The 13,587-nt window shown below is 44.5% G+C and overlaps 1 protein-coding gene across 5 annotated transcripts in view; it reads right to left on the bottom strand.

The window, feature by feature from the left end:
- Positions 1-12,522, bottom strand: part of PIK3CG (phosphatidylinositol-4,5-bisphosphate 3-kinase catalytic subunit gamma) — a 29,903-nt gene extending 17,381 nt beyond the window's left edge. For 4 of the 5 annotated variants that reach the window (XR_004276694.1, XR_004276695.1, XM_032304086.1 and 1 more), the window contains exons 1-5: positions 9,669-12,522; positions 6,548-6,613; positions 6,216-6,441; positions 4,478-4,581; positions 1,351-1,497 (exon numbers count right to left, since the gene is read on the bottom strand). Coding sequence is in view for 3 of the 5 variants with exons in the window: in XM_032304086.1 (XP_032159977.1) it covers positions 1,351-1,497; positions 4,478-4,581; positions 6,216-6,441; positions 6,548-6,613; positions 9,669-11,663 (2,538 nt within the window). In the remaining 2 variants the exon portion in view is untranslated. The remainder of the gene's footprint in view (positions 1-1,350; positions 1,498-4,477; positions 4,582-6,215; positions 6,442-6,547; positions 6,614-9,668) is intronic. The other variant, XM_032304087.1, reaches the window with a different exon arrangement.
- Between the last annotated feature and the right edge of the window lie 1,065 nt (positions 12,523-13,587).

The following is a 13,587-nucleotide window of genomic DNA, read 5'->3' as shown; positions in this document are numbered from 1 at the left end:
TTTATAAGGGGTGCTTTGAAATTCCCCTTCCTTGGGGGCCTCTTAAGTTCAGTCCCTGAGATGTCCTCTGGGGAAGAGGGTGAATGGATTTTGAGTGGGGAGACGTGGTAATGACGTTTTAGCTATTCTGGGGTTATGGTCTGCTCTGCTGTTCTTACGAGTTTTTATCCATAAGGCACGCTTGGGCTAACCCAAGACAACAGGAGCAGTGCTGAAAATGCCGGCAAATTGACTGAGTGCTGTTCTAGGTCTTTCCTTTGCATTTACCCTCTCACGGGAGTATGATTATCATTTCCATTCTGCAGGTGGAGAGACTAAGGCTTCCTGAGCTCTTGTAAGCAGCATGCCTCAGCATCAAAACAAAACATAAAAGGCAAGTGCAAACCTCCCCGCAAATTGAGAGGAATGGCACAGTGATGCGAGTTCTTGTCTTCGAATAATTCAAAGGAGTCTGCAGATTTATGAGAAATGCAACAAACCTCCAAGAGGTTTGAAGGATTTCTTTTCCTTTCTTTCTTTTGAACACTTCTGAGACAATACACCTAGGATTCTTGAAAAGAGAGCAAAAGGTATTATCGCTTCCGTATCAGAAATAAGTCCGAGCAGAAACGGAGAGAACGAAACACGACCAGTTTTTAAGCAGGCCACATTTAGCTCAATGAGGTCTGCCTATTTTAAAAAAAACCCACTAAAGATTAGAACTTATGTTACTTCTACAATGGTGAGCTAGAATATGGAGAATATTACGTTACCGGTTTGCAAACCTAAAGTTGATCCAGAAACGTTAGACAATATGGAAGATGGCCAACATCGATTACCATCTGCCTCCTGCTCTAGTAATCCATTCACTCCTGCTGTTTAACTGCATGAGTTCTGACATCACCTGCCTGTTCTTCTCTCTTTCCTGTCAAATCCTTCACTTGGGTTTGCAGATGTGGATGTGTATCAGAGTCTATGGGTCTCTAAGGAGAGCACCTGTGGGTGCACATCTATGTCTATAAATATACATAAAGGGGATGCCAGGGGGGCCGAAGAGGTCTGTATTTTATGTTATCGCGGTAGGAATATGGTGTGCACAAGAAGGGCATGGGGAGGGAGACCCATCTGGCCCCATGCGGAGGCTGGCTGTGCATCTTCTCACGGATGGATGGAACGGGGCTGTTCCCTGATCACGCATCGAACAGTCCGCAGCCATGCTCCCCGCTGTGGAAACTCTGTTACGGAATGCTGGCTCACCGTGTGTGGATGGAATAGGAGAGTGGGAATGGAAGTCATGGGGGCATTTTTTAGCTCTAACACGGAATTCTTTTTTCAGGTAACTGTGCAAAAATTTCCTTAGCGGTGGCGTACCTGTAAAATCAGCATGTCTTGGCGCAGGTCATCACCGTGTTTAAAGATGATTCCAATCGTTTCGCTGGATAAGGCTGTGGGGTCGGCACATTTAAACTCAAGCCACAGCGGCTTCTTCTTGGAGGCCATCACTTTACATTTTTCAATCTGTAAGAAAAGGGTCATGTGTTTCCAACACATAATGAATACATGTTGTGGAGATACAAATCCTCTTGCAAGGCGCCACTACAAACAACCAGTACGGCATCCTAGCTGGAAAATGATGCTTAACGATTTGGGTGAAAACACAGAAAGGATTCCAACCAAATCTGGAAATGCACTCTAAGAGCAAGTCATAGTACCTGAAAGCAAGAGTTCTCAAACTGTGTTCCAAGGAACCCTCAGAGTTTGTGGAGGTACCCAAGAAACAGTGGCAGATGCCATCTGTATACCCACCTCCAAGGGCCCTGGTACTCCCATGTGCCATTTATCCAAGCCCAACAAATACTAGTAGATGAAATGTAAAGAAATGTAAAGAAAACCATCATCATCAAATTGCTGGAAACCACGGTGCTAAAACAGAAAATCTTAAAAGCATCTTAGGGAAAAAAGACATGTACAGAAATCAAAGATAAGAATGATAGGAGAATTATTGTCAGAAAATATGCAAGCCAGAAGAAAATGCTGCTGAAAGGGAGGGAAAAAAATCACCCTAGATTTTGATATTTAGGGGAAACATCTTCCGAAAAAATGAAGGTGGGATAAAAAGGTTTCCTAGACAAACATAAGCTGAAAGAATTTCTAGCCAGAAGACCTGCATTATAAGAAGTATTTAAGGCTGAAAGAAAACAATACCAGAGGGACACAGGAACCGATACAAAGAAATAAAGAGTCCCAAATGTGGTTAAGTGTGTGGGTAAATATAAAAAATGTTTAATCTCTTAAATCTGCTCAATCTATTCTTAACTATTTAAAGCAATAATAACAATAGCTATTATTATTATTGGGTTTATAACATATGTGGGAGTTAAAGGCATGACAAAATAGTGCAAAGGATGGGAGGAAGGTAATGGAAATACACTGTTGTAAGATTCTTAGGCAAATAGGGAGTGGTTTATCATCTGAATGTAACCCAGAGCACGTGGTATTGATATAAGGATATCTACTTATTTATTTATTTATCTTAGAGCAAGTGGGAGGAGGGACAGAGGGAGAGGGAGAGACAGAATGCCAAACTCCTCAATGAGTGCAGAGCCTGATGCAGGTCTTAATCTCCTGACCCTGAGATCATGACCTAAGCCCAAATCAAGAGTCGGAAGCTCAACACATTGAGCCACCCAGGCTCCCCAAGGATAGATATTTAGATCAACGAAGTGGATTGGAAAATCTAGACATAGGCCCTCTGAAATATGATCAGTTGATATCTGACAAAAGTGCCAAGGTATTTCAACAGGAATAGGTTAGTCTTTTCCATGGATGGGGCCAGAAAAGTCAGATATTTGATTCTAAAAAAACCCACACCTGATCTTTACTTCCAACTCTACACAAAAATTAACTCAAAATGGGTCAAAGACTTACATATAAGAGTGAAAACCATGAAACTTCTAGGAAAAAAGGATTTGTCACGTTGAATTAGGCAGTATTTCTCAGCTTGGCCCTGCTGCCATTTTGGGCTAGATCATTCATTGTTGGGAGGCTGTTCTGTGCACTGTAGGATAGTAAACAGCATCCCTGGTCTCTGCCCACTAGATGCCAGCAGCATTGTTCCAGTTGTGACCATAAAAAATAGCTCCAGACATTACCACATGTATGTGTTTTTGTTGGGGGGTGTCACCCCTGGTTGAGAATTACTGGATAAAGCAGATATTTCATAGGACACACACACACACAAAAACTATAAAAAAGTGACAAGTTAGGCTTAATTGAAACTAAACCCTCTTCTCTTTGAAATACACTACTAAGAAAATGAAAAGGCAAGCCATGGACTGTTATTCATAAAATATATACCTGATAAAGAAAAAAGGAATTGTAGCCAGAATATATAAATAACTCAAAAATAAGAAGGCAACCCACATTTAAAAAAAACAAAAAAGGTGGGAACAGAAACTTCTCAAAAAAATAAATAAGCATATGGACATTGGGGAGGGTATGTGCTATGGTGAGTGCTGTGAAGGGTGTAAACCTGGTGATTCACAGACCTGTATCCCTGGGGCTAATAATACATTATATGTTAATAAAAGACAAACAAACAAAAAAAACTTGGGGAAAAAAATAAGCACACAAGAAGATACTCCACATCATTAGAGAAATGCAAATAAAAGCAACAGGGTGATACCAGTTCACCATTGGAATGGCTAAAATTAAAAATTGGTGATAGTAAGTGTTGGCAAGGATGAGGGACAATTGGAACTCACAATGCTGGTGGGAAAATAAAATGGTACAGCCACTTTGGAAAACCAGTGTGGCAGTGTCTTATAAAATGAAACACACATGTACCATGACTCCACTGCCTTGCTGTTAAATACTTCCTCAAGAGGTGAATGGAAAACAAGTCACAGTATATCTGGACAGGGGAATACCACTCAGTCATAAAAACAGGAAGAGAATGTTGACACACACAGTGACGTGGATGGATCTCAAAAGCACTATGCGAAGGAAAAGTATCCAGAAACAAACACCACACAGTGTATGATTCCACCTCATGAAGTTCTAGGAAAAGTAAAACAATGTGGCAGGGGCAGATTTGTTGTCTAGGATGGGGGATGGCAGGAGGGAAGGTCTAATTGCAAAAGGCACATGAAAGGACCCTTCCTTCGACATCTCTTTGGAAAAGTTCTCTATCCTGATCGTGGTGGTGGTTATATGATTTGTCAAAACTCATTGCAACATACACTTTGGATGAGTGAGTTTTATTGTACGTGTATGATTCCTTAAGAGAGCTGATTTAAAACCAAGTGGTTGGGAAACGCCTGGTGTGGAGGTTTCGAGCAGCTAGTACGTAGAGAACACCTTGACAAGAACCCTGTTGGGGACTTTCCAGCTTCTCTGTCTCTACATACATGTTAGCTCTGACCCACTGGGCCCTGTAAAGCGTGCACAGACAGCTTCAAGACACAAAGACACTTGGGGACATCAAGGTGATACCTACCACTAAGGCTCCCGCCTTCAGTCCAGGATCATACGGCACTCTAAAGCTTTTGGGGAGATTCGCATTCTGCAGGTTTTCAAGCTTTTGCTTAAGTTGTGAAATAACTGTAATTGCCAAAAGCACACAAAAGTTACGTAAGTTCAGGGAGTCACCGGTTTTATCTAGAACATTTCCTGAGGCCACATCTCTTCATAACATTCTATCCATTTGGTCTGGTGTGGAGCCGGAACCCAGGGCATTGGGTTTCTGTCTTTGAGGAACTAACCATAAGAGGTGGTGGGTTAAATCAGGATTATTATTATTTAAAAGATTGTATTTATTTATTTGGCAGACAGAGATCACAAGTAGGCAGAGAGGCAAGCAGAGAGAGAGGACGGGAAGCAGGCTCCCTGGGGGGCTTGATCCCAGGATGCCAGGATCATGACCTGAGCCGAAGGCAGAGGCTTAACCCACTGAGCCACCCAGGCACCCCTAAATCAGGCTTATTGTGAGCAATGTGACCGTGACGCGTGATACAGCAGAGGATAGAAGCGTGGGAGTGCCTCTGTGGGATCCCAAGCCAGTCAGGTAAGGGAGGATACCTTGAGGGTAATGCTAAGGAATGAATACTGCAGTTTTCGTTCCAATGTGAAACTCTCAACTGCCATGTGGTTTGGGGAACAGACATTTGAAGACTGTTTGAAATGCCATTCGGTTAGGGTTCTGTAGATTCTTTTCAAAAGAGGAAGCTAGGTTATGTGGAGACAACGTGATAGCCTCAAAATTCAAGAGTTCTTCAGAATTCTAAAGTCTAAGTCAAAATCTGTAGGTTAAAATGACTTCCTGGATACCATACTGGAGGCCAGAACAAGTGTTTCCCTTTCTTATTTGCAATGCAAAAAGATGATTATTACCATTATTATGTTTTAGGGGAGAGTACTACTGGTGTATTGGAAAAGAATCAAAGGGAAAAAGTGGAAATTTGGAATATTAAGTTTAAAATACTGGCTGAGTATGTTAGAGTGTGTCCACCTGGGGCCATAGTGCTGGGTCTAGGTATACACAAATGAGTAAGACATAGCCTCTTGTTTCAAGGCTCATGAAATTTACCAGACCAGAAAGACATGTTAATGACTCTAGTTTAATACAGTAACAACCCAAAGCTATGGGAATACAGAGAAAGAGTGATTAATTTTCCTAGAGGCAGGCAGGATTTCTTAGGGATAAGAAGATCATTTTGGAAATGACTTCAGAGAGGAGATGTATAAATCCACTGACATAAATAAATAAATAAATAAATGTATTTGTGTGTATATATATATATATATACACACACACATTTTAAATTAGTTTCTTAATAATTTCTTTAAATGACTGAAAATTTGAAAATTATGCACATATTTAAAGGGAGGAAATAGGTAAGTATTTGCAAGTAACTAATCTTTGGATGGGTGTAAACAATTTTTCTTAATACATCTTACATTGGCATAATGCTTTTTTAATTTTTCATGGAGTTTAATGTCTATTTTCAAAAATTCATCATTAGCATGTATATGTGTATAGTTCAAAAAAATATGATCTTGTAAAAAGAGAGCTTTAAATTTGCTTACTCCATGGAGAAAGGGGATTAAAAAAACCTGTCTTTGGCTCCCTTTCAGAAGGTGCGACTTGCCTTCCTCAAGGAGAAGAATCACAAGGATGAGGGCACTTGGAGATGAAGGCCTTTGGAAAGGGAACCACGAAAACACAGCCACTGTACCTTGGGAACTGACATCATACTTCTCAGCAGAGAGTGACTTAATATCAATGGTGACCTTCTGCAGCGTCTCGATCACGTGAACTTGTTGGGTGAAGTCGTGGAGCATGGCCGTGCCGCAGCCCCTCAGGTAGGCTTCCAGGATCACGGCGAACCTCTGCTGATAGTGCCGGGACTGGGCTATCTCGCTTCTCAAGAACCAAAACAAGAAATGACCGATTCTTTTGTTCTGAGGGTGGGAACGAGAAGGATGAAATTATTGTGACTCAGGCTCCCGCAGCCAATTCTCTCTAACTTTGGAAATGCCCCACTATGATCAAAGTGGAAGGACTTACTCTTAAGCCTCGCTTCAGCAGAAATCGGGCCAGGGCGCTGTCATGATAAGGTTCAAATTTCACAGCCTGAAGGAAGAACACATGGGCACTTGTCCGATTGCACTCTGTTTGGGTTAATCAGGATAAAGGGGTTGCAGGGAAAATGGTCTGTCTTCCTGGGTCTTTCCGGGCTAGGGTGAGAAGACTCTTACCAGCCATTGTAGTCAGCCCTTTCTTTTCAAGGACACTTTGGGCCAGAGTGAACCACTTGCTTAGGGCCTGGGATTAGAAGCCAGAACTCTCGACTCATCGTTAACGTGCTTTTGATAACCTCAAAGGTGAAGCTGTGAGGCTTTAGCTCCTGGTAAGGGCTTCCCTGATTTACTGGAAGGACAGAGGGGACACATAGGGATGGCTACAGCAAATCGGCAAAAGTGATACGTAAAAGAGGTTGTTGGAAAGGAAATGGACAGTGGAGATAACAGTACGTATAAGGAGAAAAAGATTAGATGTGGAAATCCTAAAAATCCTGTCGGTTCCCTTTTGCTCAAGATTTGTGTTTGGCATCTCCCTGAGCTGCCTCATGGGCCTTACTGCAAGTAAGTAGCAGGCCTGGACCGTCCACACAGAGTGATCACTACCCCTCTGCCATGGAGCAGTGTAGACAGAGCTTTTTGTCTGAAAAGTCTCTGATTTTATTTTATTTTATTTTTATTTATTTATTTGACAGACAGAGATCACAAGTAGGCAGAGAGGCAGGCAGAGAGAGAGGAGGGAGCAGGCTCCCTGCTGGGCTGAGAGCCTGATGTGGGACTCGATCCCAGGACCCTGGGATCATGACCTGAACTGAAGGCAGAAAAGTCTCTGATTTTAGATGCTCCTTCCGGTTTAGTCATTTTCCTATCCCTTGGCTATCACAGAGATATGGACTCAGGTGGCAGACTGCTCTATGACGGAAGGAAAAGCACCAGTAAAGTGAAAAAAATAATTAAGAATGGTGGGTGTATACATATTTGCAGTATCATTCTCTGTACTTACAGTAGCTCATCTTTTTAACAGCTGCAAGACTAGCAAATAAGATGGGTGCAAAAAGAGGGTGGATATCGCATGTATGCATAAAGAGAGGCTTACAATGAAATTAGCAATACTCTTAGTATTTCCTTTACAAATAGAAATGGTCTATCTTTTTTCTCCCAAGGAACCAAAGAAATTCCCATTCCGCTTTAAGGTTTGCAGGCCTGTGGGTTTCTTGGTACAACATCCAGTTCTTACTCTGGTTTTCCAGGTTGGAAATGATCAATTCTGACATGATAATCTCTCTCTTATCTCCATGCTGTCAAAGGCGCCTCTCAAGTGTGGGCCAGTAAGCTGTCTGTAGCTGCCATGAGGGTCTGAATTCTGAGAATGTGGTTATTTAGCCATGGTACCGACTTCAGAATCAGTTGCATGTTTTTGGCTTGAACGTGAGTCTTTTTGACCTTATTCGTGTTTCACTTCTGTAAACACGATGCTGGTCTCAACCAGGAGACCATTTTCATCAGGAATGAGTCATTCCCCCATATCGGAAAATGTCTCAAATAGTTTTACAAATGACGACTCTTTTTCACATTTACGACCACAGATTCAATGGTAGTGTTACTTACTGACCTCTTTCATTTAAAACAGTTCCAAGAAGAATGTCATTCATTTTTCAATTCTGCACAATTTGCTTGTGAAAATGACAATAAAAGATAATTCATCAGTGAATTTAATTTCATTAATTTTCACTTGTGTTATGTCAGGATCTGAACTAGTCGGCTGAGAGAAAGATTAGGTACATTTAATAGATGAAAGCAAAGGTTGAATATCATATTTCAAGGATCTGCCTAATGATAAGGTGAAGATTCAGAGTTAAAGTTGAGAATATCCAAAATGCTCCTCAGAAAACTCAGCGGTCTTCTTCTAATGGTTGTTAATGATTTGACAGTTTAGTGTCTGACACTTGGCCTGGCTAATCTTAAAGATCTTGGGTCAAAACATCACGTATTCAGAACTGTCCCTGGTTTCCTCTAGCTACATTAAGTATCTCCAGGACCCCTGCCGATTTTCTCATAATATTCTGCAGGCTTCCCCCAAAGCATGTGCACAATTTGTTATTAAATATCTGTTTGTATGTGTATGCATTCGCTGTCAATCTTCTCCACAGCACCACAAGTTATGGGGAGGCAGAGACAGACCCGGTTGTGATCATGGGTCTGTATCTACCATCCAAAATGCGGGAAACACTCAGTACATGTTACTGAATTAATGTAGGGACATCTCTGCACTCTAAATAAACAATTCTCTTCTGATTCCTTTACTTCCTCTTCCTTGTTAAGCAGCACAATACCATCTGGGAACTGCTGTGGTGCCTGGAACCATGCCTCCTTTTTTTCAACTTCCTAGGTAAACCGTAATCAAATCGCTTAGCTTCTCTGGACTACAGGGAAAGGTGCGAGAACTGGAGTGGAAATCCTGGACCAGACCTGTTTAAAGAGAGGGGCTTTCAAGGTGCCACCCAGATAGGAGATGTTATTCTATGGACGGTGATGGGTGCGATCAGAGAGGCTGATCTTTTCTCTCTAGGACACACTCTCCTGCCATGGGATTGTTGCAGGGTATTGGAGGCCATGCAAAGAGCAGGGCCTGGAGTTGGATTTCTGGTTTGATTCTTTCCCAACTATGTGACCTGGAGTACATTCCTTAGACTCTTCGTGCCTCTGTGCCCTCACACATACAATGCAAATGTTAATCTGACCTCTATCATAGTTGTTGGGAGAATTCAATGTGAGAATACAGGAAAAGCACGCAAATCACTTGGAGCCTCCCAGTCTGGGCAAAAGGGAGCATTCAATAAGTCAGATCTGTCACTCATACAGTAAATGAGAACAAAGGACTTCTGTAGGGCCAGTTTTCCTAAAAAGCAAAATTGCTCAGGTCTTCAAAATGCTTATTGGCGGCCCCTCCAAGAGAGTACACAAGTAAATGGGACAGTTTGCCGCGTTTTGATGTGGCTTCATCAGATCTACTGTGACTGACTCTGACACCACTGCATGGGGAGACTGTGTACATGCAAATACACCCTCGAAGGAAAGTGCTCTGGGGAGCACAGCAGCAGCCCTACCTGGACCAGCTGTAGCAGGTAATGCAAGACGTCATCGTCCTCCAAGCTCTCCAGTTTCTGAACTGCGATGGCTCTTACGTTTTCGTCCGAGAAGTTGCAGTCCAGGAGCTGCATTGTTAACCCAACATCCAAAGCACTTTGGTCCCAGACCTCCCGTCTGGCTAACAGTTGGTATGTTTTGGCTACAATCTCTTGTTGTCCCCATTTTACGGAGCTAAACAGCTTAGGATAGGCCTTTGGATGCTTGAGACTTTCGTATCTGAAATGCCAGAGCAGTTCTTTGTCCTCTGCGGTGAGAGGGTTCAGTGGATCCGTGGCGATGATTGCCTCCAGTTGCTTGCGAAGCTGGTTGGGCATTTCAGCCCGAACCCGGTCCCCTTCAGGGTCAGGTGTGGGCCGATGCTTAGGCAAGGCGATGGGGTGGCAGTAATTGTCCAGAAGAATGGAGATGGACATGGAGTTCTCCTTGTCTGGGTTGGTCGCGGACGTGAGCTTGTCGGCATTGAAGCTCCCATGGTCTTCTCCCTTCCCGGAGATCTGCCACATGTGGAGCACGTACTCCCCGTGGCGCAGCAGGAACCGGTGGTCTATCAGCAGCAGGTTCACGTAATAGAGAAGCTGCGCTTTGCCTTTGGACTCGGAGCTGGGGCTCTCTGCGGCCACCTTGCCCGACAGGGCTGGAGTTTTGCTGCAGTAGATCTGGAGGTTTAGTAGAGCCCCTCTGGGCAAGTCTTTGATTTTGATGCTGAACTCGAGCCACACATTCCAGAGCACCTCCTCGGTGAAGGGTTTGGGGCTGGTTCTCCTTTGGCAAAGCACCTGCTGCCCGTGCTGGATGTTGGCCTCCACAAAAACAGTGAGGTCAGCGTTCCGGGGCAGGACGGGGATATCAATGCCTCTGATTTTGACCCTGAACTTCCGGTCGCAGTCCCACAGGGACACGGTGAACACACTCTCGTGGTCCTTCCCGTGGATGGTCAGCTGCTCGTGGTAGCCAGTGACTCCCGTGCAGTCGTCCACCAGGGGCCACTCTTCTTTCCTCACCTCGTCCAGGGCTGGGTCTGGAGGCGAGTCCAGCACCAGGTGAATCTCTTCTCCATTCTTGAGGCAATGTCTCACCCACTGGAAGTTTCTGATGGGCGTTTCACCCACCAGGTACTCATCGCGGCCGCACACGCGCAGCACAAAGTCCTGTTCATTTTGGCTCTCGGGGATATCCATCAGAGACTTCTTCTTGGCCATCTTGGCGAAGAAGCTCTGGAGGATGGTGCCTGGGGTGTCGTCGGCCGAGACCTTGATGGTCTGGCTAGTAGTGCTGCGGTGAATGACGATGAAGATGCAGTTGTTGGTGATCTTCTTCAGCAGGTACTCCGGGAGGGGCTTGGAGGTCACCCACGGGTGCATGGCGTAGAGCTTGGGGTCGCGGCCCGCCACCTCGACCATGCGCGGGGTGACCAGGCGGCGGCGCGTGAACTCGAGCTCGTTGTCATGCACGTTGCTGACGTCAGTGACGTCGTAGCCAATGAGGGCGGTGAGCTGCCGCTGGAAGGCCAGCGTCTCCTCGGAGGGCGCGTGCCGCTGCACCACGTGGATCTGGCCCGGGCTCCGGTGCAGCACCTGCCAGTAGCGCAGGCAGTCCAGGGTCTGCACCACCTGGTGCTTGTCGTAGATCTCGTACCACTGACCCTTCTTCTGGTAGAGCAGGAGGAAGTGGTCCGGGCCGAGCCGGTGGTAGAAGTCCGCCGCCACGCTCGTCTCCAGCGCGCGCAGCCACACCTGGGCCTTCATCTGCTCCACGTTGCCATGGCCGGCCACGTGCAGCAGCGCCGTCTCGGGGGTCTTGCTGTTGCGCTGGCTGGTGGGCAGCACGAACTCGATGGGGATGAGCTCCATGGAGGACAGGCTGGCCGCGGAGCTGCGCGGCTTCATCCTCCGGCGCCGGCGGCGGTTGTCCTCTCTCAGAACCACGGGTTGTTCATAGTTCTCCAGCTCCATGCCCTACGCGACCTGGGAGCGGGGACACAGGAGGCTTTGTCACGGGAAAGGCACTTTTGTCCCACGAGGTGGCAGAAGAAGGGAGAAGAATGGTAATGACGCGCGCATGAAGGGACGAAGGGACGTGGGGGCAGGGGTGGTGTTTGGAATCCGGGCGCGGGAATCCTGACCCCGCCCCTGGCATCTGGGGGCCTCGAGCAAGTTCAGGGATCTCTGCGCCTGTTTACCACCTGTCAGTTGGGATTAGGAATCCCTCAGAGGGTGAAAGAGGTGATTAAATTAGGTGATATCCTTGTTCAGCATGGGTGATAGGCATATGGGGGTTCCTTTTACTTGTACTTACATCTGAAAATTTAAAAAGAGACGTAAAGCACTCATCTCGCACGGTCCCTCACGTGTTATAACGGCTCCAGGGTAATAGCTGTTCTTAAGCATATTGAAATGGATAGAGGACTAAAATCACACAGTTAAAGGGTCGAGTTCCAATTTACAAGGTGCAGTGTGAGATGTTGACCCCCCCTTCCACTTTGAAAATGGGCCTTTGACTTGTTTCGTCTTTGTTCAGTCTTACACTTCTCCTTGGGACCCAGACACCTCACCCAGCCACGCTGCACATTTTCGATTTTTCAAACTGTCTGGATCAGGTATCTTACTTCCTAGCCAACTTCCTGTCTTTTTTTTTTTTTTTTTCCCTTTCTAGTTAGAAAAGGTAGTAATTGCATTGATAATATTCAAAACCATCAGATTGGGTGATATTCCAGAGTAAGAACGTTTGCAAGTATTTAAGTTTTTGAATTACGAAATGGGTACACGTTGCCACTGTCATTGCTACATTAAGGGAGGATCTTAGGGGAGTCACACAAGGCAGTACTCTTTTTTTTTTTTTTTTCCCAAGGCAGTACTCTTGTAGTAGGAACGTTCAGATGTTTTTCACTTTGCACCAATTCATTCCATCTGCTCTGCCTCCAACAGTGGAGAAACCACAGACTGGAAGCAAGGATTTCTGGATTCTAGTGACCTGCTAGGTGGACCCCAGTCAATTATTTAACTTTTTTTTTTTGCCTTCATTTTTTCATCTCTGTGATGAGAATTCACGAATTCATTTTCCTCATTTCACTCTTTCCTCAAATCTTTAAGAATAAGTACCTCCTCTTCACAAAACATTTGAGTACAAATGTGACAGAATGCAATAGGAAACACTTCCAATAAATAGTAGAAATATTAAAATTGAAATACAAACGAGGTGTTTTGATTTTAACATTTAGTATCAACACATTGTAAGATATATTCTAAATAAGAATCAAATATCGAAACAAAAGTTAATGTTTCAGAAAATATCATTTACTTTCTTAAATGACTAATGTTAGTGAGATTCATAAGTACTTATTTCCTTAAGGAAGAGCAGACCATTTGATATATACCGAAAGGAGTTTGATTAAAAGATAAGCAAGACAAGTTTCATTAGATCCAAATTTCTATTCAAATCTTGACCTGAACTTACTTTTAAAGTCAGTATTCCCTCTCTTCAAATATGATGAAGTTATATTTAGTAAAGACATGAAATTAACTGTCCCAGAGGATTCTCTCTCCCAGCTTTTAATTCACTCTTTGATCTGTGCCTATGTCCTAGATTAACGGTGGAAGACGAGAACCATAAGGTACATTTATACTGACACGAGTTGAAATAAAATCGGTCCACATTGAGGCAACAGACACATGCACAGCAATTGCTTCTGCCTCAGTGATACCGAACCATCTCACGAGATACTGGACGCAGAAGAAAACAGGCTGGTTAAGTACTCACTGTTCTCCTTCATGGCCGAGGCCACAGGCTTTCTCCTATTAAGGGAAGGCGTCAGAAACACCCTTGCGCAGTAAGCAGTGAGCACGCACTTGTAAGACTGAGAAGCCCGGTGGGCACAAG

The sequence above is a fragment of the Mustela erminea genome, chromosome 11, assembly GCF_009829155.1.
Source record: "Mustela erminea isolate mMusErm1 chromosome 11, mMusErm1.Pri, whole genome shotgun sequence".
Lineage (NCBI taxonomy): Eukaryota > Metazoa > Chordata > Mammalia > Carnivora > Mustelidae > Mustela > Mustela erminea.
The sequence above is the reverse complement of the archived record's forward strand: the minus strand, read 5'-3'. Positions and strand labels throughout refer to the sequence as shown.